This window comes from Petromyzon marinus, unplaced genomic scaffold (assembly GCF_048934315.1).
Source record: "Petromyzon marinus isolate PM22_M1 ecotype Great Lakes invasive population unplaced genomic scaffold, UKy_Petmar_22M1.pri1.0 PM_Scaffold_66, whole genome shotgun sequence".
Classification (NCBI taxonomy): domain Eukaryota; kingdom Metazoa; phylum Chordata; class Hyperoartia; order Petromyzontiformes; family Petromyzontidae; genus Petromyzon; species Petromyzon marinus.
In genome coordinates, this window is record NW_027423673.1 from 106,524 (window position 1) to 131,655 (window position 25,132).

Below are 25,132 nucleotides of genomic sequence, written 5' to 3' on the forward strand. Positions count from 1 at the left end.
TACCAGGTGAGGTAGTCAACATCTCACGAGGGTCTGGGATCTAACCCACGACCTCCCGCGTACCGGGCGAGGTAGTCAACATCTCACAGGGTCTGGGATCGAACCCACGACCTCCTGTGTACCAGGCGAGGTAGTCAACATCTCACAGGGTCTGGGATCGAACCCACGACCTCCTGTGTACCAGGCGAGGTAGTCAACATCTCACAGGGTCTGGGATCTAACCCACGACCTCCTGTGTACCAGGCGAGGTAGTCAACATCTCTTCAGGGTCCGGGATCTAACCCACGACCTCCCGCGTACCAGGCGAGGTAGTCAACATCTCACGAGGGTCTGGGATCGAACCCACGACCTCCTGTGTACCAGGCGAGTTAGTCAACATTTCACAGTGTCTGGGATTGAACCCACGACCTCCAGCGTACCGGGCGAGGTAGTCAACATCTCACGAGGGTCCGGGATCTAACCCACGACCTCCCGCATACCAGGCGAGGTAGTCAACATCTCCCGAGGGTCTGGGTGGCGTTGCCGCTGATGGTGACGCGGCTTCGGCCTGGGTCTCGTCCCCTCCTGCCCGTTAGGCTGCCCCGAGGCTGCAGGGCGCCTGGCCCAGCGTCTCCTCTCGCTCGGCGCTGACCCATCAGTCCGCTGCCGCTGGACGGACATGAACGCCCTCCACTACGCCGCTTACTTTGACAGCCCTGTGCTGGTGAGGGTGCTGGCACGTAGCGCCAACCCCCCAGGTACCAGCTCAGTCACTCAGTCAGTCACTCACTCAGTCACTCAGCCACTCACTCACTAACTCACTCAATCAATCACTCACTCACTAACTCACTCACTCAGTCACTCAGCCACTCACTCAGCCACTCAGCCACTCAGCCACTCACTCAGCCACTCAGCCACTCACTCACTCAGTCACTCAGCCACTCACTCAGTCACTCACCCACTCACTCACCCACTCACTCACACACTCACCCACTCACTCAGCCACTCAGTCACCTGCTAGACGGACATGAACGCCCTCCACCACGCCGCTTACTTTGACAGCCCTGTGCTGGTGAGGGTGCTGGCACGTAGCGCCAACCCCCCAGGTACCAGCTCAGTCACTCAGTCAGTCACTCACTCAGTCACTCAGCCACTCACTCACTAACTCACTCAATCAATCACTCACTCACTAACTCACTCACTCAGTCACTCAGCCACTCACTCAGCCACTCAGCCACTCAGCCACTCACTCAGCCACTCAGCCACTCACTCACTCAGTCACTCAGCCACTCACTCAGTCACTCACCCACTCACTCACCCACTCACTCACACACTCACCCACTCACTCAGCCACTCAGTCACCTGCTAGACGGACATGAACGCCCTCCACCACGCCGCTTACTTTGACAGCCCTGTGCTGGTGAGGGTGCTGGCACGTAGCGCCAACCCCCCAGGTACCAGCTCAGTCACTCAGTCAGTCACTCACTCAGTCACTCAGTCAGTCACTCAGCCACTCACTCACTCACTCAATCAATCACTCACTCACTAACTCACTCACTCAGTCACTCAGTCACTCAATCAATCACTCACTCACTAACTCACTCACTCAGCCACTCACTCAGTCACTCAGTCACTCAGACACTCACTCACTCACTCAGCCACTCACTCAGCCACTCAGTCACTCACTCAGTCACTCAGTCACTCACTCAGCCACTCAGTCACCTGCTAGACGGACATGAACGCCCTCCACCACGCCGCTTACTTTGACAGCCCTGTGCTGGTGAGGGTGCTGGCACGTAGCGCCAACCCCCCAGGTACCAGCTCAGTCACTCAGTCAGTCGCTCAGTCAGTCACTCAGTCAGTCAGTCACTCAGTCAGTCACTCAGTCAGTCAGTCAGTCACTCAGTCACTCACTCAGCCACTCACTCACTCAGTCACTCAGTCACTCGCTCACTCAGTCACTCAGTCACTCAGCCACTCAGACACTCACTCAGCCACTCAGCCACTCAGTCAATCAGCCACTCACTCAGTCAGTCACTCGTTCAGTCACTCAGTCAGTCACTCAGTCAGTCACTCAGTCACTCAGTCAGTCAGTCAGTCACTCAGTCAGTCACTCAGTCAGTCACTTAGTCAGTCAGTCAGTCACTCAGTCAGTCACTCAGACAATCAGACAATCAGCCACTCACTCACTCACTAACTCACTCACTCAATCACTCACTCACTAACTCACTCACTCAGTCACTCAGTCACTCACTCAGTCACTCACTCACTCAATCAATCACTCACTCACTAACTCACTCACTCAGTCACTCAGTCACTCAGCCACTCACTCAGTCACTCAGTCACTCACTCACTCAGTCACTCAGTCACTCACTCAGCCACTCAGTCACCTGCTAGACGGACATGAACGCCCTCCACCACGCCGCTCACTTTGACAGCCCTGTGCTGGTGAGGGTGCTGGCACGTAGCGCCAACCCCCCAGGTACCAGCTCAGTCACTCGCTCAGTCACTCACTCAGTCAGTCACTCGCTCAGTCACTCACTCAGTCAGTCACTCAGTCAGTCAGTCAATCACTCAGTCACTCACTCACTCACTCAGCCACTCACTCAGCCACTCAGTCAGTCAGTCACTCAGACAATCAGCCACTCACTCACTCACTCAATAAATCACTCACTCACTAACTCACTCAGTCACTCACTCAGTCAGTCACTCAGTCACTCGCTCACTCAGCCACTCAGTCACTCAATCAGCCACTCACTCAGTCACTCAGCCACTCACTCAGCCACTCACTCAGCCACTCAGTCACTGAATCACTCACTTGCTAACTCACTTGCTCGCTCACTCAGTCACTCAGTCAGCCACTCACTCAGTCACTCAGCCACTCAGTCACTCACTCAGCCACTCAGCCACTCACTCAGCCACTCAGTCACCTGCTGGATGGACATGAACGCCCTCCACCACGCCGCTTACTTTGACAGCCCTGTGCTGGTGAGGGTGCTGGCACGTAGCGCCAACCCCCCAGGTACCAGCTCAGTCACTCAGTCACTCAGTCACTCAGTCAGTCAGTCACTCAGTCAGTCAGTCACTCAGTCAGTCAGTCACTCAGTCAGTCACTCAGTCACTCAGTCAGTCACTCGCTCAGTCAGTCAGTCAGTCAGTCACTCAGTCAGTCACTCAGTCAGTCACTCAGTCACTCACTCAGTCACTCAGTCAGTCAGTCAGTCACTCAGCCACTCAGTCACTCAGTGACTCAGTCAGTCACTCACTCGCTCACTCAGTCACTCAGTCAGTCACTCACTCGCTCACTCAGTCATATGCTCACTCAGTCACACGCTCACTCAGTCACTCAGTCAGTCACTCAGTCAGTCAGCCACTCAGTCAGTCAGTCACTCGCTCACTCAGTCACACGCTCACTCAGTCACACGCTCACTCAGTCACTCGCTCACTCACTCAGTCACTCGGTCAGTCAGTCAGTCAGTCAGTCACTCACTCAGTCAGTCACTCAGTCAGTCACTCAGTCAGTCAGTCACTCAGTCAGTCAGTCACTCAGTCAGTCATTCAGTCACTCAGTCACTCAGTCAGTCACTCAGTCACACGCTCAGTCACTCAGTCACTCAGTCAGTCAGTCACTCAGTCAGTCACTCAGTCACTCACTCAGCCACTCAGTCACTCAGCCACTCACTCAATCAGTCACTCAGTCAGTCAGTCAGTCACTCATTCACTCACCCACTCACTCAGCCACTCAGTCACTCAGTCACTCAGCCACTCACTCAGCCACTCACTCAGCCACTCACTCAGCCACTCAGTCACTGAATCACTCACTTGCTAACTCACTCGCTCGCTCACTCAGCCACTCACTCAGCCACTCACTCAGCCACTCAGCCACTCACTCAGCCACTCAGCCACTCACTCAGCCACTCACTCAGTCACTCAGCCACTCACTCAGCCACTCACTCAGCCACTCAGTCACTGAATCACTCACTTGCTAACTCACTCGCACGCTCACTCAGCCACTCACTCAGTCACTCAGCCACTCAGCCACTCACTCAGCCACTCAGTCACCTGCTGGACGGACATGAACGCCCTCCACTACGCCGCTTACTTTGACAGCCCTGTGCTGGTGAGGGTGCTGGCACGTAGCGCCAACCCCCCAGGTACCAGCTCAGTCACTCGCTCAGTCACTCAGTCAGTCAGTCACTCAGTCACTCAGTCAGTCAGTCAGTCACTCAGCCACTGACTCACTCAATCAATCACTCACTCACTAACTCACTCACTCAGTCACTCAGCCACTCACTCAGCCACCCACTCACCCACTCACTCACCCACTCACTCACACACTCACCCACTCACTCAGTCACTCAATCAGCCACTCACTCAGTCACTCAGCCACTCACTCAGCCACTCACTCAGCCACTCAGTCACTGAATCACTCACTTGCTAACTCACTCGCACGCTCACTCAGTCACTCAGTCAGTCACTCACTCAGTCACTCAGCCACTCACTCAGCCACTCAGTCACTCACTCAGCCACTCACTCAGCCACTCAGTCACCTGCTAGACGGACATGAACGCCCTCCACTACGCCGCTTACTTTGACAGCCCTGTGCTGGTGAGGGTGCTGGCACGTAGCGCCAACCCCCCAGGTACCAGCTCAGTCACTCAGTCAGTCAGTCACTCAGTCAGTCAGTCACTGAATCACTCAATTGCTAACTCACTCGCTCGCTCACTCAGTCAGTCAGTCACTCACTCAGTCACTCAGTCAGTCACTCACTCAGTCACTCAGTCAGTCACTCACTCAGTCACTCAGTCAGTCAGTCAGTCACTCAGCCACTCAGTCACTAACTCACTCAGTCACTCAATCAATCACTCACTCACTAACTCACTCAATCAATCACTCGCTCACTAACTCGCTCACTCAGTCACTCACTCACGAACTCACTCGCTCAGTCACTCACTCAGTCACTCAGTCACTCACTCACTCAGTCAGTCAGTCACTCGTTCAGTCACTCAGACACTCAGCCACTCAGTCACTCGTTCAGACACACGCTCACTCAGTCACACGCTCACTCAGTCACTCACTCAGTCACTCAGTCAGTCACTCACTCAGTCACTCAGTCACTCACTCAGTCACTCAGTCAGTCACTCACTCAGTCACTCACTCAGTCACTCAGCCACTCACTCGTTCACTCAGTCACTCAGTCACTCAGTCAGTCACTCACTCAGTCACTCACTCAGTCTACCAGCCACTCACTCGCTCACTCGCTCAGTCACTCGCTCACTCACTCAGTCACTCGCCCAGTCACTCATTCACTCAGTCAGGCACTCACTCAGTCACTCAGTTACACGCTCACTCAGTCACACGCTCACTCAGTCACACGCTTACTCAGTCACTCACTCAGTCACTCACTCAGTCAATCACTCAGTCAGTTACTTAGTCAGTCACTCAGTCATCACTCACTCACCTGCTCAATCACTCGCTCACTCAGTCACTCAGTCAGTCAGTCACTCGCTCAGTCACTCAGTCACTCAGTCACTCGCTCAGTTACTCACTCGCTCACTCAGTCACTCAGTCACTCGCTCACTCACCCACTCACTCAGTCACTCACTCAGTCACCCGCTCACTCACTCGCTCACTCACTCACTCACCCACTCACTCACTCAGTCACGCGCTCAGTCACTCACTCACTCAGTCACTCACTCAATCGCTCAGTCACTCAGTCACTCGCTCAGTTACTCACTCGCTCACTCAGTCACTCAGTCACTCACTCACTCAGTCACTCACTCGCTCACTCACTCACCCGCTCACTCACTCACTCACACACTCACTCACCCACCCACCCACTTACCCACTCACCCACCCACTCACTCACCCACTCACTCACCCACTCACTCACTCACCCACTCACACACCCACTCACCCACTCACTCACCCACTCACCCACTCACCCACCCACTCACTCACCCACTCAATCACTCACTCACTCACCCACTCACTCACTCACCCACTCACTCACCCACTCACACACCCACCCACCCACCCACTCACCCACTCACACATCCACCCACTCACTCACTCACTCACCCACTCACCCACTCACCACTCTCTCACTCACTCACCCACACACTCACCAACTCACCCACTCACTCACTCACCCACTCACCCACTCACTCACTCACCCACCCACTCACCCACTCACCCACTCACTCACCCACTCACTCACTCACCCACTCACTCACCCACTCACTCACCCACTCACTCACCCACCCACTCATTCTCTCACTCACTTACTCACCCACTCACCAACTCACTCACCCACCCAGTCACTCGCTCACTCACTCACTCAGTCACTCACCCACTCACTCACTCACTCACCCACTCACCCACTCACTCACTCACTCACCCACCCACTCACTCACCCACTCACCCACTCACTCACCCACCCACTCACTCACTCACTCACCCACTCACCCACTCACCCACCCACCCACTCACTCACCCACTCACTCAGTCACCCACTAACTCAGTTACTCACTCACTCACTCAGTTACTCAGTCACTCAGTCACTCACTCAGTCACTCACCCACTCACTCACCCACCCACTCACTCACCCACTCACCCATTCACCCACCCACTCACCCACCCACTCACTCATCCAGTCACTCACCCACCCACTCACCCACTCACTCACCCACTCACCCACCCACTCACTCACCCACTCACCCACTCACTCACCCACTCACCCACCCACTCACTCACCCACTCACCCACTCACTCACCCACTCACCCACCCACTCACTCACCCACTCACCCACTCACCCACCCACTCACCCACTCACCACTCACCACTCTCTCTCCGTGTGTCTCTAGATCTGAACGCGCCGTGTGTGGACGTGGATGGAGGCACGGCTCTCCATCCAGTCACTCACTCACTCACTCACCCACTCACTCACTCACCCACTCACCCACTCACACACCCACTCACTCACTCACCCACTCACCCACCCACTCACTCACCCACTCTCCCACTCACTCACTCACCCACCCACTCACCCACCCACCCACCCACTGACTCACCCACTCACTCACCCACTCTCCCACTCACTCACTCACCCACTCACCCACCCACTCACTCACTCACCCACTCACTCACTCACCCACTCACTCACCCACCCACTCACCACTCTCTCCCCGTGTCTCTAGATCTGAACGCGCCGTGTGTGGACGTGGATGGAGGCACGGCTCTCCACGTCGCGGCCTCCAATCTCTGCGTGTCGGCCGTCAAATCGCTGTTGGAGCACGGAGCAGACCCCTCGTGCAGGGTCAGTGGCCACGGAGATGTTGACTACCTCTCCCGGTACACAGGAGGTCGTGGGTTCTATCACGGACCCTGTGAGATGTTGACTACCTCGCCCGGTACACAGGAGGTCCTGGGTTCCATCCCAGACACTGTGAGATGTTGACTACCTCGCCCGGTACACAGGAGGTCCTGGGTTGTATCCCAGACCCTGTGAGATGTTGACTACCTCGCCCGGTACACAGGAGGTCATGGGCTCGACCCAGACCCTGATGAGATGTTAACTACCTCGCCTGGTACACAGGAGGTCGTGGGTTCCATCACGGACCCTGTGAGATGTTAACTACCTCTCCCGGTACACAGGAAGTCGTGGATTCCATCACGTACCCTGTGAGATGTTAACTACCTCGCTCGGTACACAGGAGGTCGTGGGTTCCATCCCAGACCCTGATGAGATGTTGACTACCTCTCCCGGTACACAGGAGGTCGTGGGTTCCATCACGGACCCTGTGAGATGTTGACTACCTCGCCTGGTACACAGGAGGTCCTGGGTTCCATCACGGACCCTGTGAGATGTTGACTACCTCTCCCGGTACACAGGAGGTCGTGGGTTCTATCACGGACCCTGTGAGATGTTGACTACCTCGCCTGGTACACAGGAGGTCGTGGGTTCCATCCCGGACCCTGTGAGATGTTGACTACCTCTCCCGGTACACAGGAGGTCTTGGGTTCAATCCCAGACCCTGTGAGATGTTGACTACCTCTCCCGGTACACAGGAGGTCGTCGGTTCCATCACGGACCCTGTGAGATGTTGACTACCTCGTCCGGTACACAGGAGGTTGTGGGTTCTATCTCTGACCCTGTGAGATGTTGACTACCTCTCCCGGTACACAGGAGGTCGTGGGTTCCATCCCAGATCATGATGAGATGTTGAATACCTCGCCTAGTACACAGGAGGTCCTGGGTTCCATTCCAGACCCTGTGAGATGTTGACTACCTCTCCCGGTACACAGGAGGTCCTGGGTTCTATCCCAGACCCTGTGAGATGTTGACTACCTCGCCTGGTACACAGGAGGTCGTGGGTTCCATCCCGGACACTGTGAGATGTTGACTACCTCGCTTGGTACACAGGAGGTCGTGGGTTCGATCCCAGACCCTGATGAGATGTTGACTACCTCGCCTGATACACAGGAGGTCGTGGGTTCGATCCCAGACCCTGATGAGATGTTGACTACCTCGCCTGGTACACAGGAGGTCGTGGGTTCGATCCCAGACCCTCATGAGATGTTGACTACCTCGCCTGGTACACAGGAGGTCGTGGGTTACATCCCAGACCCTGTGAGATGTTGACTACCTCTCGCGGTACACAGGAGGTCCTGGGTTCCATCACGGACCCTGGTGAGATGTTGACTACCTCTCCCGGTACACAGGAGGTCCTGGGTTCCATCACGTACCCTGTGAGATGTTGACTACCTCGCGTGGTACACAGGAGGTCGTGGGTTCGATCCCAGACCCTCATGTGATGTTGACTACCTCGCCTGGTGCGCGGGAGTTCTTGGGTTCGATGATGATGACGATGATGATATTGGGTCTCTGTGTGTCTCTGTGAGTCTCTGTGGGTCTCTGTGTGTCTATATGAACATGGTTCTCTGTGAGTACTACGTGAGTGTGAGTCTCTGTGGGTCTCTGTGGGTCTCTGAGGGTCTCTGTGAGTCTCTGTGGGTCTCTGTAGGTACTACGTGAGTGTGAGTCTCTGTGGGTCTCTGTGTGTCTGTATGAAGATGGTTCTCTGTAGGTACTACGTGAGTGTGAGTCTCTGTGGGTCTCTGTGGGTCTCTGTGGGTCTCTGTGTGTCTATATTAAGATGGTTCTGTGTTGGTACTACGTGAGTCTGAGTCTCTGTGGGTCTCTGTGTCTACATGAAGATGGTTCTCTGTAGGTACTACGTGAGTGTGAGTCTCTCTGGGTCTCTGTGTGTCTCTGTGTGTCTCTGTGGGTCTCTGTGGGTCTCTCTGTGGGTCTCTGTAGGTACTACGTGAGTGTGAGTCTCTGTGGGTTTCTGTGGGTCTGTATGAAGATGGTTCTCTGTCGGTACCATCTGAGTGTGAGTCTCTGTGGGTCTCTGTGGGTCTCTGTGGGTCTATATGAAGATGTTTCTCTGTAGGTACTACGTGAGTGTGAGTCTCTGTGGGTCTCTGTGGGTCTCTGTGGGTCTCTGTGAGTCTCTCTGTGGGTCTCTGTGGGTCTATATGAAGATGGTTCTCTGTAGGTACTATGTGAGTGTGAGTCTCTGTGGGTCTCTTTGTGTCTCTGTGTGTCTCTGTGTGTCTCTGTGGGTTTCTGTGGGTCTCTCTGTGGGTCTCTGTAGGTACTACGTGAGTATGAGTCTCTGTGGGTCTCTGTGTGTCTGTATGAAGATGTTTCTCTGTAGGTACTACGTGAGTGTGAGTCTCTGTGGGTCTCTGTGTGTCTAAATGAAGACGGTTCTCTGTAGGTGCTACGTGAGTATGGGTCTCTGTGGGTCTCTGTGTGTCTCTGTGGGTCTCTGTGTGTCTCTCTGTGGGTCTCTGTAGGTACTACTTGATTGTGAGTCTCTGTGGGTCTCAGAGACTCTGTATGAAGATGGTTCTCTGTAGGTACTACGTGAGTGTGAGTCTCTGTGGGTCTCTGTGTGTCTGTATGAAGATGGTTCTCTGTAGGTACTACGTCAGTACGAGTCTCTGTCGGTCTCTGTGGGTCTCTGTAGGTACTACGTGAGTGTGAGTCTCTGTGGGTCTCTATGGGTCTCTGTGGGTGTCTCTGTGGGTCTCTGTGGGTCTCTGTGGGTCTCTCTGTGTGTCTATATGAAGATGGATCTCTGTAGGTACTACGTGAGTGTGAGTCTCTGTGGGTCTCTGTGGGTCTCTATGAAGATGGTTCTGTGTAGGTACTACATGAGTATGAGTCTCTGTGTGTCTCTGTGAGTCTCTGTGGGTCTCTGTGGGTCTCTCTGTGGGTCTCTCTGTGGGTCTCTCTGTGGGTCTCTGTGGGTCTCTGTATGTCTCTGTGGGTCTTTGTGGGTCTCTGTAGGTACTACGTGAGTATGAGTCTCTGTGGGTCTCTGTGGGTCTCTATGAGTCTCTGTGGGTCTCTGTGGGTCTCTGTGGGTCTCTGTGGGTCTCTATGAGTCTCTATGAGTCCCTGTGGGTCTCTGTGGGTCTCTATGAGTCCCTGTGGGTCTCTGTGGGTCTCTGTGGGTCTCTGTGGGTCTCTGTGGGTCTCTGTGGGTCTCTATGAGTCCCTGTGGGTCTCTGTGGGTCTCTGTGGGTCTCTGTGGGTCTCTGTGGGTCTCTATGAGTCCCTGTGGGTCTCTGTGGGTCTCTGTGGGTCTCTGTGGGTCTCTGTGGGTCTCTATGAATCCCTGTGGGTCTCTGTGGGTCTCTGTGAGTCTCTGTGGGTCTCTGTGGGTCTCTGTGTGTCTCTAGGAGTTCCAATGAGTGTAGAATCAACTGGACTGCTGTAAATGTCCGCGTGATGATGATGATGGTGATATCAGCCACGTGGGCTTGGGCTGCTATCATTGTGGTGATGGCCCCCTTCTGAATAACCTTTGACCTGCCGCCCCCTTCTGAATAACCTTCGACCCCCCCTTCCGAATAACCTTCGACCCCCCCCTCCCCTTCCGAATAATCTTTGACCCACCCCCCCTTCCGAATAACTTTCGACCTGCCGCCCCCTTCCGAATAACCTTTGACCCCCCCCCCCCCATTCCGAATAACCTTCGACCCGCCGCCCCCTTCCGAATAACCTCTGAACCTGCCCTCCCTCACCTCCCTCACCTCCCAGAATTCCTGTGGCCAGGTGGCGGCTGAGGCGGTGCCGCCCCCCCACCCTTCCGAATAACCTTTGACCTGCCGCCCTCTTCCGAACAATCTTTTACCTGCGGCCCCCCCCTTCCGAATAACCTTCGACCTGCCCCCCTTCCGAATAACCTTTGACCTTCCGCCCTCTTCCGAATAACTTCGCCCCCCCCCATTCCGAATAACCTTTGACCCGCCGCCACCCTTCCGAATAACCTCTGAACCTGCCCTCCTCACCACCTCCCAGAATTCCCGTGGCCAGGTGGCGGCTGAGGCGGTGCCGCCACCCCCCCCTACCCTTCCGAATAACCTTTGACCTGCCGCCCCCTACCCTTCCGAATAACCTTTGACCCGCCGCCCCCTACCCTTCCGAATAACCTCTGAACTCTGCCCTCCTCCCTCACCCTCCCTCCCTCCCTCACCACCTCCCAGAATTCCCGTGGCCAGGTGGCGGCTGAGGCGGTGCCGCCGCCCCCTACCCTTCCGAATAACCTTTGACCCGCCGCCCCCTACCCTTCCGAATAACCTTTGACCTGCCGCCCCCTTCCGAATAACCTCTGAACCTGCCCTCCCTCCCTCACCTCCCAGAATTCCCGTGGCCAGGTGGCGGCTGAGGCGGTGCCGCCACCCCCCCCCCCTACCCTTCCGAATAACCTTTGACCTGCCGCCCCCTACCCTTCCGAATAACCTCTGAACCTGCCCTCCTCCCTCACCTCCCTCACCCTCCATTCCCCCAGAATTCCCGTGGCCAGGTGGTGGCTGAGGCGGTGCCGCCACCCCCCCCTACCCTTCCGAATAACCTTTGACCCGCCGCCCCCTACCCTTCCGAATAACCTCTGAACCTGCCCTCCCTCACCCTCCCTCACCTCCCAGAATTCCCGTGGCCAGGTGGCGGCTGAGCCGGTGCCGCCACCCTCCCCCTTCCGAATAACCTTTGACCTGCCGCCCCCTACCCTTCCGAATAACCTCTGAACCTGCCCTCCTCCCTCACCCTCCCAGAATTCCCGTGGCCAGGTGGCGGCTGAGGCGGTGCCGCCGCCCTCTACCCTTCCGAATAACCTCTGAACTCTGCCCTCCTCCCTCACCCTCCATTCCCCCAGAATTCCCGTGGCCAGGTTGCGGCTGAGGCGGTGCCGCCGCCCTCGGAGCTGCCGCTGGACCTGTCGGAGGCACGGCGGCGTCGGGAGCCCTCCGCCGTCTGCTGCTGGAGGCCATGCCGCTGGTGTGCCGCTGCCCCGTGCCACCCTGCACAACCACGACAATGTGCTGGGCTCGGCACTCATGGGCACGCTCGGGCTGCAGCTGGGCCAGATGGTGGCGCTGCCCGGTGGACTGGTGAGGTGTGGGTGGGTGGTGGGTGGTGGGTGGTGGTGGGGGGGGAGAGGTGGGGAGTGGTGGTGGTGGGGGGTGTGGGGAGTGGTGGGGGTGGGGAGTGGTGGTGAGTGGTGGTGGTGAGTGGTGGGGGGGGGGGGTGGGGAGTGGTGGTGGTGGGTGGTGGGGGGAGGGGGTGGGGAGTGGTGTGGTGAGTGGTTGGGTGAGTGGTGTGGGGTGAGTGGTGTGGTGAGTGGTGGTGGTGAGTGGTGGTGAGTGGTGTGGGGAGAGGGGGGTGAGTGGTGATGAGTGGTGGTGGTGAGTGGTGTGGTGAATGGTGGTGGTGGTGGTGAGTGGTGGGGTGAATGGTGGTGGTGGTGGTGGTGAGTGGTGGGGGTGAGTGGTGGGGTGAGTGGTGTGGGGAGAGGGGGTGAGTGGTGGTGAGTGGTGTGGTGTAGGGAGAATGGGGTGAGTGGTGGTTGTTAACGTGGTTGTGGTTGTTGTGGTGGTGTTAACGTGGTTGTGGTTGTTGTGGTTGTTAACGTGGTTGTGGTTGTTGTTGTGGTTGTTGTGGTTGTTGTTGTGGTTGTTAACGTGGTTGTTAACGTGGTTGTTGTTGTTGTGGTTGTTAACATGGTTGTGGTTGTTGTTGTGGTTGTTGTTGTGGTTGTTGTTGTGGTTGTTAACGTGGTTGTTGTTGTGGTTGTTGTTGTGGTTGTTGTGGTTGTTGTTGTTGTGGCTGTTGTTGTGGTTGTTGTTGTTGTGGTATTTGTTGTGGTTGTTGTTGTGGTTGTTGTTGTGGTGTTAACGTGGTTGTTAACGTGGTTGTTAACGTGGTTGTTGTTGTTGTGGTTGTTAACGTGGTTGTGGTTGTTGTTGTGGTTGTTGTTGTGGTTGTTGTTGTGGTTGTTAACGTGGTTGTTGTTGTGGTTGTTGTTGTGGTTGTTGTGGTTGTTGTTGTTGTGGCTGTTGTTGTGGTTGTTGTTGTTGTGGTATTTGTTGTGGTTGTTGTTGTGGTTGTTGTTGTGGTTGGTGGTTGTTGTTGTGGTTGTTGTTTGTGGTTGTTGTTGTGGTTGTTGTGGTTGTTGTTGTGGTTGTTGTGGTTGTGGTTGTTGTTGTGGTTGTTGTTGTGGTTGTTGTTGGTGTTGTGTGTTGTGTTGTTGTGGTTGTTGTTGTTGTTGTTGTTGTGGTTGTTGTTGTGGTTGTTGTGTGGTTGTTGTTGTTGTGGTGTTGTGGTGGTTGTTGTTGTGTTGTGGTTGTTGTTGTGGTTGTTGTTGTTGTGGTTGTTGTTGTTGTGGTTGTTGTGGTTGTGGTTGTTGTGGTTGTTTGTGGTTGTTGTGATTGTTAACGTGGTTGTGATTGTTGTGGTTGTTGGTTGTTGTGGTTGTTGGTGTTGTTGTTGTTGTGGTTGTTGTTGTTGTTGTTGTTGTGGTTGTTGTGATTGTTGTGGTTGTTGTTGTGGTTGTGTGGTGTGTTGTGGTGTTACGTGGTGGTGGTGTGGGTTTGTGGTGTTGTTGTTGTGGTTGTGCAGCAGGGATGGCTTCGCTTCCTGGGCCCCGCTGAGTTTGCCTCTGGCCAGTGGGTGGGGGTAGAGCTCCTCCAGCCGCTGGGGAAGAATAACGAACGGTGGGCGGGCACCACTACTTCTCCTGCCCCGCCAAGCACGGTGAGGATAGTGGGGGCATGGTGGGGGGCATGGTGGGGGGCACGGTGGGGGGCACGGTGGGCGGGCACCACTACTTCTCCTGCCCCGCCAAGCACGGTGAGGATTAGTGGGGGGCATGGTGGGGGGCATGGTGGGGGGCACGGTGGGGGGCACAGTGGGCGGGCACCACTACTTCTCCTGCCCCGCCAAGCACGGTGAGGATTAGTGGGGGGCATGGTGGGGGGAATGGTGGGGGGCACGGTGGGGGGCATGGTGGGCGGGCACCACTACTTCTCCTGCCCCCGCCAAGCACGGTGAGGATTAGTGGGGGCATGGTGGGGGCATGGTGGGGGGCACGGTGGGGGGCACAGTGGGCGGGCACCACTACTTCTCCTGCCCCGCCAAGCACGGTGAGGATTAGTGGGGGGCATGGTGGGGGGCATGGTGGGGGGCACGGTGGGGGCACGGTGGGCGGGCACCACTACTTCTCCTGCCCCGCCAAGCACGGTGAGGATTAGTGGGGGGCATAGTGGGGGGCATGGTGGGGGGCACGGTGGGGGGCACGGTGGGCGGGCACCACTACTTCTCCTGCCCCGCCAAGCACGGTGAGGATTAGTGGGGGGCATGGTGGGGGGCATGGTGGGGGGCACGGTGGGGGCACGGTGGGCGGGCACCACTACTTCTCCTGCCCCGCCAAGCACGGTGAGGATTAGTGGGGGGCATGGTGGGGGGCATGGTGGGGGGCACGGTGGGGGGCACGGTGGGCGGGCACCACTACTTCTCCTGCCCCGCCAAGCACGGTGAGGATTAGTGGGGGGCATGGTGGGGGGCATGGTGGGGGGGCACGGTGGGGGGCACGGTGGGCGGGCACCACTACTTCTCCTGCCCCGCCAAGCACGGTGAGGATTAGTGGGGGGCATGGTGGGGGCATAGTGGGGGGCACCACTACTTCTCCTGCCCCGCCAAGCACGGTGAGGATTAGTGGGGGGCATGGTGGGGGGCACCACTACTTCTCCTGCCCCGCCAAGCACGGTGAGGATTAGTGGGGGGCATGGTGGGGGGCATGGTGGGGGCACCACTACTTCTCCTGCCCCGCCAAGCACGGTGAGGATTAGTGGGGGGCATGGTGGGGGGCATGGTGGGGGGCACGGTGGTGGGCACGGTGGGCGGGCACCACTACTTCTCCTGCCCCGCCAAGCACGGTGAGGATTAGTGGGGGCATGGTGGGGGGCATAGTGGGGGCACCACTACTTCTCCTGCCCCGCCAAGCACGGTGAGGATTAGTGGGGGGCATGGTGGGGGGCACCACTACTTCTCCTGCCCCGCCAAGCACGGTGAGGATTAGTGGGGGGCATGGTGGGGGGCATGGTGGGGGGCACCACTACTTCTCCTGCCCCGCCAAGCACGGTGAGGATTAGTGGGGGGCATGGTGGGGGGCATGGTGGGGGGGGCACGGTGGGGGGCACGGTGGGCGGGCACCACTACTTCTCCTGCCCCGCCAAGCACGGTGAGGATTAGTGGGGGGCATGGTGGGGGGCATAGTGGGGGGCACCACTACTTCTCCTGCCCCGCCAAGCACGGTGAGGATTAGTGGGGGGCATGGTGGGGGGCACCACTACTTCTCCTGCCCCGCCAAGCACGGTGAGGATTAGTGGGGGCATGGTGGGGGGCATGGTGGGGGGCACCACTACTTCTCCTGCCCCGCCAAGCACGGTGAGGATTAGTGGGGGGCATGGTGGGGGGCATGGTGGGGGGCACGGTGGGGGCACGGTAGGGGGGCACCACTACTTCTCCTGCCCCGCCAAGCACGGTGAGGATTAGTGGGGGCATGGTGGGTGGGTGACTGGGTGGGTGGGTGGGTGAGTGGGTGGGTGGGTGAGTGGGTGGGTGGGTGAGTGGGTGTGGGTGGGTGAGTGGGTGGGTGGGTGAATGGGTGGGTGGGTTGGTGAGTGGGTGGGTGGGTTGGTGAGTGGGTGGTGGGTTGGTGAGTGGGGTGGGTGGGTTGGTGAGTGGGTGGGTGAGTGAGTGGGTGGGTGGGTGAGTGAGTGGGTGGGGTGGGTGAGTGGGTGGGTGGGTGGGTGAGTGGGTGGGGGGTGGGTGAGTGGGTGGGTGGGTGGTGAGTGGGTGGGTGGGTGGGTGGGTGGGTGGGTGGGTGGGTGAGTGGGTGGGTGTGAGTGGGTGGGTGAGTGGGTGGGTGAGTGGGTGGGTGAGTGGGTGGGTGAGTGGGTGGGTGAGTGGGTGGGTGAGTGGGTGGGTGAGTGGGTGGGTGAGTGGGGTGGGTGAGTGGGTGAGTGGGTTGGTGGGTTGGTGGGTGCGTAGGTTGGTGAGTGGGTGAGTGGGTGGGTGGGTAGGTTGGTGAGTGGGTGAGTGGGTGGGTGGGTAGGTTGGTGAGTGGGTGAGTGGGTGGGCGGGGTGGGTGATTGGGTGGGTGGGTGGGCGTGTCTCACCGCGAAGTGGGGTGTCTCACCGCGAGTGGGCGTGTCTCACCGCGAGTGGGCGTGTCTCACCGCGAGTGGGCGTGTCTCAGCGAGTGGGCGTGTCTCACCGCGAGTGGGCGTGTCTCACCGCGAGTGGGCTGTGTCTCACCGCGAGTGGGCGTGTCTCACCGCGAGTGGGCGTGTCTCACCGCGAGTGGGCGTGTCTCACCGCGAGTGGGCGTGTCTCACCGCGAGTGGGCGTGTCTCACTGTGTGTGTCTGCAGGAGTGTTTGTTCCAGTCTCCCACGTCTCGAAGCTGCCCAGCGACGAGGGGGGGAGGAGGAGGGGAGGGGGGGGGCGTGGGGGCGGGGCACGAGGAGGAGGAGGCACGGGGATGGGGGAGGGGCCGGCCCCGCCCCCTGCTGGAGCAGCCACGGGTTGCTGGGGGGGGCGGCCCCCTCCAAGAGGGGCGGGCACGGGAACGCCTACGTCATGGTGAGACACGCCCACTCACAGTGAGACACGCCCATCGCGGTGAGACACGCCACGTCACGGTGAGAAACGCCCACTCGCGGTGAGACACGCCACTCACGGTGAGACACCGCCCACTCACGGTGAGACACGCCCACTCGCGGTGAGACACGCCTACGTCACGGTAAGACAAGCCACTCACGGTGAGACACGCCCACGTCACGGTGAGACACGCCCACTCACGGTGAGACACGCCTACGTCACGGTAAGACACGCCTACGTCACGGTGACGACCCCACCTCACGGTGAGACACGCCTACGTCACGGTGAGACACGCCCACGTCACGGTGAGACACGCCCACTCATGGTGAGACACGCCTACGTCACGGTGAGACACGCCACTCACGGTGAGACACGCCCACTCACGGTGAGACACGCCCACTCACGGTGAGAGAGTAGGTAGACACGCCCATCGCGGTGAGACACGCCCACTCACGGTGAGACACGCCCACTCACGGTGAGACAAGCCACTCACGGTAAGACACGCCCACTCACGGTGAGAGACACAGCCCTACGTCGGTGAGACACCGCCACTCGTGCCGCCAGCTCGTCACGGTGAGACACGCCCACTCACGGTGAGACACGCCCACTCACGGTGAGACACGCCCACTCACGGTGAGACACGCCACTCACGGGTGAGACACGCCCACTCGTGGTGAGACACGCCCACTCACGTGAGGCACGCCCACTCACGGTGAGACACGCCCACGTCACGGTGAGACACGCCCACTCGCGGTGAGACACGCCTACGTCACGGTAAGACACGCCCACTCACGGTGAGACACGCCTACGTCACGGTGAGACACGCCCACTCACGGTGAGACACGCCCACTCGCGGTGAGACACGCCTACGTCACGGTGAGACACGCCCCACTCACGGTGAGACACGCCCACTCACGGTGAGACACGCCCACTCACGGTGAGACACGCCCACTCACGGTGAGACCACGCCCAATAGTGGTGAGACACGCCCACTCACGGTGAGACACAGCCCACTCACGGTGAGACACGCCCACGTCACGGTGAGACACGCCCACTCGCGGTGAGACACGCCTCGTCACGGTGAGACAGCCACTCACGGTGAGATGCCCACTCACGGTGAGACACGCCCACTTGCGGTGAGACACGCCCACTCACGGTGGGACACGCCCACTCACGGTGAGACACGCCCCACTCACAGTGAGACACGCCCACTCACGGTGAGACACGCCCACCCACGGTGAGACACGCCCACCCACGGAGAAAGCCCATCACGTGAGACACGCCCACTCACGGTGAGACACGCCCACTCACGAGAGCCCCATCACGACAACGAACACGCCACTCGCTGTGAGACACGCCCACATCACGGTGACACCACAACAACACAACCGCCATTCACCACTAAGTGGCGGTGACATCACCACGACGCTTGTGCCAGGCTATGTGCACCCTGAGGCCACGTGAAGTGTCGAACGCCCGCTGGCAGGAGGTCACGGGGCAGACCCAGGTGCCACGGTCGACTGACTGAGACGACTGGGCTGATGCACCACTGTGCCCCTACTGTGCCAACCTGCTGTGCTTTAGCCACCCGGCCGCTCGGCTCGTTGTTGTGAGCGTCGCTCCTCTGCCCTCCGTTGTTGTTGGAGGGTGACTGCCTCCAACTGCCCAGTAGCGTCCTTCACGAGCCTCCTCCACAGAGGCCGATCTTGACACCGCTGGTACCGGTCATCGGCAAGTCCACTCAGCTCCACGTCCTCCTGTACCACATCACTCCATCTCTTCTCTAGCCCGTGCCGCGCCCGTTTAGCCCCCTCAATCCGGCCGAACAAAAGCTGTTTCGGCATGCGGTGGCTGGGCATGTGGGCTACATGACCCAGCCAACGCAGCCTTGTCTGCCGGAGGAGCTCATCGATGGGACTTGCCCAGATCTTTCAAGGATTTGTGAGCTCCTTCACACAATCCAGCCTGGTTAAACCCAGATGGATCATAGGCAGCCAGCCTGAATGTTTATAACCGGCGAAGATGCTCCATTAGGGGGGTCCACGTTTCGCAAGCGTAGAGAAGGGAGGGGATGACCGTGGCCGAGAAGACCTGAAGCTTAGTGCGGAGCGACAGACCAGGTAGCTTCACACAGCGTTATGCAACCGATGAAAAGATAATGCCGCTCGACTGATTCGGAGTGAGACCTCTGCTGTTAAACTGGAGCCAGTCATAAGCACACTGCCCAGGTATGGGAAACTCTCCACTCTCTCCAACACTGCCCATCACCGATTGCGAGTTGTGGGGGTGGAGTGTCCGATGGTACAAAATACCCAGGCAGGTGCTTAGTTTTGGTGGGGCTGATGGTAAGGCCCCATCTGTTAGTGGCACGCTCCAGTCTCAGCAGCAGCACCTCCAACTCCTCCTCTGATTGAGCAGCTATTACCGAATCATCGGCATACATAACGTGGTTGACCAATAGGGAGCCATTCCTTGACCGCACCCGGGCATCGATCAGCCTCCCATTGTATCTGTACCAGATGGAAATTCCTCCGGCACAGCTACTGAAGGCTTCACGAACTACGCGGTCAAAATAGATGTTAAACAATGTGGGAGCCAGAGGACATCCCTGTCGCACCCCAAGGTGTACAGGGAATGGCTCCGACTCCCGTCCACGTAGTTTTACCCGGGCCCGCTCGCCATCATGAAGGTCCTTAATGATCGTGAGCAGAGGGTCAGGGACTCCGAAAGCACGAAGAACAACCCAGAGCCCAGGCCTACTGATGGTATCATAGGCCTTGACCAGGTCAATAAAGCAGAGATGTAGGTCTTGTTGGAATTCCCTACACCTCTGCTGTAGCAGACGGACAGAAAATATGCATCTGTGCAGGACCGCCCTTTCCTGAAACCGCATTGGGGCTCCGCAAGCCTCTCCTCAGCGTGCCTGGCGAGGCGATGTTGAATAATCCTTGCCAGTATCTTTCCCGGCACACTGAGGAGATGCCCCTGCAGTTGTTACAGTCTGTGCGGTCCCCCTTCTTAAAGAGGGGGACCACCAGGGCATCTTTCCAATCCTCCGGAACCCGTCCAGTGGTCCAGACTGTTGTTATGATGTCATGTAGGGCAGTCTGTGCACAAACGTCACCCTCCCTCAGCATTTCGCTTGGGAGATCATCTCTACCCGGTGCCTTTCCTGGCCTCAGACTCCGGATCGCCTTCAGTACTTCCTCAACAGATGGCACTTCAGCCAGCCACTCATAGGGGGTGACTTCTTCCCATATTTGAGGCACCGCAGCCTCAGCAGGGTCATCCCCACTTTGTGCCACGATGTTTTCCTGGCTGAGGGATTTTCCCTCCACCAGGACCTCACAGAAATGCTCAGCAAATCTGCAAACCTGTTCCTGGGGGTCGGAGATTGGATCACCGTTCTTTCCCCTAATGATGGTAATAGGCGTGGCACTGCAGGTTACTTTTTTGATGGAGTTAATAGAGATTTGTGATCGCGGGCCACTGAGGCAGACTCCATCTCCTCAGCAACCCGCGACCACCACCCATCCTTGCAGCGCCTCAGGCTCTCCGAACCTCCGAGCGAAGGCTGCGGTAAGCCTCCTCATTCTCTGACGTGGGATTCTGTAACCGATGACAGTGGGCCTGTCGCTTTTTCTCAGCCAGCCTGAACACCTCCTCTGTCAGCCAGGGTCTCTGGGGAGGTCTGGACTGCGTACCCAAAGCAGCCATTGCAGCTGCATGAGTCACAGTCCTAAACCTCGCCCATTTACCCTCGACATCAGGAAGAGTCGGGGACGATGCCAACCCAGCCGCAAGCGATGATGAAATTCTCGCTTGCAACTTTCATCAGCGAGCCGAGACCAGGCCACCTTAGGTTGGAATGGGGTCCTGGGTGTACACCCACCACCGGAGTGGAAGAATGGCAGGCGCATCTTACAGATGACAAGTCGATATTCAGAGGGCAGATCAGCTCCACGGTAGGTCCTGGTGTCAAGGACATGGGCCCGCATCCGCTGTTCCATCACTATGTAGTCCAGAAGATGTTCTTGCTTGGACCCGGCATGCATCCATGATGTTGTGTGGATGCGCCGATGCCGGAACAGCGTGTTGGTAATTATAAGCCCATGGCTGCACAAAAATCTAGCAGCCTCCTGCCGTTGTTATTGAGCTGATCCGGCCCATGCCCTCCAATCACTCCAGGCCAGGTGCCAGCATCATGACCAACTCGGGCATTGAAGTCACCCAACAAGATGACTCTATCCCGAGGGGCCACTTTAGCCAGCACCTGTGACAGGAGGTCATAGAAGGCATCTGACTCATCGGCTTTGCCTGCATCCCTCCACGGATGTTCATCTTCGGTGGGGGCATAAGTAACCACGACCACCATTCCTCGCCTCCAGATGATGGGAAGGCGAGCCCAAAGTAGCCTGGGGCTTACAGCTTCCCACACCTCACCACCACGCTCCCACGCCCCCTTCATTCTTTTGTTCAAAAGAAGAGCCACACCCTGTTGTTTGGCAGTCTGCTGCCCCGAGTAGAGGACTGTCCACCCCTCATGGTGGCAGGAGCCAGAACCGGTCCACCGGACCTCCTGAATGCCACAGAGATCCAGGCAGTACCGGTCCAGCTCCCGACAGAGGAGTGGCAGCCTCTCCTCCGCAGTGAGCGTTCGAACATTCCACGTGGCCACACGAAGTGGCTTTTCGTTGTTTCTGGAGGAGCCCCGAGGGTAGAGATTCAATCTCCTGGCTCCGCCAATTGGGGTTTGGCCAGGAGACGTCATAGACGCCTGTCCCCCGGGGCCTCCGGCACCCGCACACTCACCCACTCACTCACTCACCCACTCACTCACCCACTCACTCACTCACCCACTCACTCACTCAGTCACCCGCACGCTCACCCACACATTCACACTCACCCACACGCTCACCCACACATACACCCACACACGCACCCGCACACTCACCCACTCACACTCCGCATCTGTCTCCCCTGTCTGTCTCCCGTGACTGTCTCCCTGTCTGTCTCCCTGACTGTCTCCCTGTCTGTCTCCGTGTCTCCCTGTCTGTCTCCCTGTCTGTCTCCCTGTCTGTCTCCCTGTCTGTCTCCCTGTCTCCCTGTCTGTCTCCCTGTCTGTCTCCCTGTCTGTCTCCCTGTCTGTCTCCCTGTCTGTCTCCGTGTCTCCCTGTCTGTCTCCCTGTCTGTCTCCCTGTCTGTCTCCGCTGTCTCCCTGTCTGTCTCCCTGTCTCCGTGTCTCCCTGTCTGTCTCCCTGTCTGTCTCCCTGTCTGTCTCCCTGTCTGTCTCCCTGTCTGTCTCCTTGTCTCCCTGTCTGTCTCCCTGTCTGTCTCCCTGTCTGTCTTCGTGTCTCCCTGTCTGTCTCCACGTCTGTCTCCCTGTCTGTCTCCTTGTCTGTCTCCCTGTCTGTCTCCCTGTCTGTCTCCGCGTCTGTCTCCGTGACTGTCTCCCTGTCTCCGTGTCTGTCTCCGTGTCTGTCTCTGTGACTGTCTCCGTGACTGTCTCCGTGACTGTCTCCCTGTCTCCGTGTCTGTCTCCGTGACTGTCTCCGTGTCTGTCTCCGTGTCTGTCTCCGTGTCTCCGTGACTGTTTCCGTGTCTGTCTCTGTGACTGTCTCCGTGACTGTCTCCCTGTCTGTCTCCGTGTCTCCGTGACTGTCTCCGTGACTGTCTCCGTGTCTGTCTCCGTGTCTCCGTGTCTGTCTCTGTGACTGTCTCCGTGACTGTCTCCGTGACTGTCTCCCTGTCTCCGTGACTGTCTCCGTGTCTGTCTCCGTGTCTGTCTCTGTGACTGTCTCCGTGACTGTCTCCGTGACTGTCTCCCTGTCTCCGTGACTGTCTCCGTGTCTCCGTGACTGTCTCCGTGTCTGTCTCTGTGACTGTCTCCGTGACTGTCTCCGTGTCTGTCTCCGTGTCTCCGTGACTGTCTCCGTGTCTGTCTCTGTGACTGTCTCCGTGACTGTCTCCATGATGTCTCCGTGTCTCCGTGTCTCCGTGACTGTCTCCCTGTCTCCGTGACTGTCTCCGTGTCTGTCTCTGTGACTGTCTCCGTGACTGTCTCCGTGTCTCCGTGTCTGTCTCCGTGACTGTCTCCTGTCTCCCTGTCTGTCTCCCTGTCTCCGTGTCTCCCCCAGGCCTGAGACGCTGGGGCTCTGTCAGCTCAGCCGTGTCTCCGTGTCTCCGTGTGGGCTGCCGAGTCTCCGTGTCTCCGTGTCTGTCTCCTGTCTCCCTGTCTGTCTCCATGATGTCTCCTGTCTCCGTGTCTCCGTGTCTCCGTGTCTCCCCCAGGCCTGAGACGCTGGGGCTCCGTCAGCTCAGCCGTGTCTCCGTGTCTCCGTGTGGGCTGCCGTGTCTCCGTGTCTCCGTGACTGTCTCCGTGTCTGTCTCCGTGTCTCCGTGTCTGTCTCCGTGACTGTCTCCCTGTCTCCCTGTCTCCCTGTCTGTCTCCCTGTCTCCTGTCTCCCTGTCTCCGTGTCTACCCCAGGCCTGAGACGCTGGGGCTCCGTCAGCTCAGCCGTGTCTCCGTGTCTCCGTGTGGGCTGCCGTGTCTCCCTGTCTGTCTCCGTGACTGTCTCTGTGTCTCCGTGACTGTCTCCATGATGTCTCCGTGTCTGTCTCCGTGACTGTCTCCTGTCTCCACGTCTGTCTCCCTGTCTCCCTGACTGTCTCCCTGTCTCCGTGTCTCCCCCAGGCCTGAGACGCTGGGGCTCCGTCAGCTCAGCCGTGTCTCCGTGTCTCCGTGTGGGCTGCCGTGTCTCCGTGTCTCCCGGCAAGACGGGGACAGTCCGCTTCTACGGCAAGACCAGCCTGGCACCCGGTCAGCATCATCACCATCATCACCATCATCATCACCACCATCATCATCATCATCACCAGAAACATTATCACCACCATCATCATCATCACCACCATCATCATCATCATCACCACCACCATCATCATCATCACCACCATCATCATCACCATCATCATCACCAGAAACATCATCACCATCATCATCACCAGAAACATCATCACCACCATCATCACCATCGTCACCATCATCACCATCATCATCACCACCATCATCACCAGAAACATCATCACCACCATCATCACCATCATCATCATCACCACCATCACCATCATCATCACCACCATCATCATCACCACCATCATCATCATCACCACCATCGTCACCACCATCATCATCACCACCATCATCACCAGAAACATCATCACCATCATCATCACCACCATCATCATCATCACCACCATCACCACCATCACCAGAAACATCAACACCACCATCATCACCACCATCATCACCAGAAACATCATCACCATCATCACCATCATCATCACCAGAAACATCATCACCACCATCATCATCATCACCATCATCATCATCACCACCATCGTCACCATCACCACCATCACCACCATCATCACTATCACTATCATCACCATCACCATCATCACCAGAAACATCACCACCATCACCATCACCACCATCATCACTATCACTATCATCATCACCACCATGACCACCATCACCATCATCATCACCACCATCACCACCATCATCACCACCACCATCATCACCATCATCATCACCACCACCACCATCATCACCACCATCATCACCACCATCATCACCACCATCATCAACAGAAACATCACCACCACCATGACCACCATCATCACTATCACTATCATCATCACCACCATCACCACCATCATCACCACCACCATCACCACCACAACCATCACCACCACCATCACCACCATCACCACCATCACCACCACCATCATCACCATCATCATCACCATCATCATCACCAGCATCATCACGACCACCATCACCACCACCACAACCATCACCACCACCATCACCACCATCACCACCACCATCACCACCACCATCACCACCATCACCACCACCACCCCCACCACCACCACCATCACCACCATCACCACCACCATCACCACCACCACCATCATCACCAGAAACATCATCACCACCATCATCACCACCACCATCACCACCATCATCACCAGAAACATCATCACCACCATCATCACCACCACCATCACCACCATCATCACCATCATCATCACCATCATCATCACCATCATCACCACCATCAT

The 25,132-nt window shown here is 57.6% G+C and overlaps 1 protein-coding gene across 1 annotated transcript in view; it reads left to right on the forward strand.

Moving 5' to 3' along the window:
* Positions 1 to 23,296, forward strand: part of LOC142923753 (CAP-Gly domain-containing linker protein 3-like) — a 60,427-nt gene extending 37,131 nt beyond the window's left edge. The window contains 7 exon segments of the mRNA XM_076064739.1: positions 576 to 737; positions 7,180 to 7,298; positions 12,214 to 12,283; positions 12,286 to 12,339; positions 12,342 to 12,448; positions 13,956 to 14,090; positions 23,291 to 23,296. Coding sequence (XP_075920854.1) covers positions 576 to 737; positions 7,180 to 7,298; positions 12,214 to 12,283; positions 12,286 to 12,339; positions 12,342 to 12,448; positions 13,956 to 14,090; positions 23,291 to 23,296 — 653 coding nt within the window.
* The last annotated feature ends 1,836 nt before the right edge of the window (positions 23,297 to 25,132 follow it).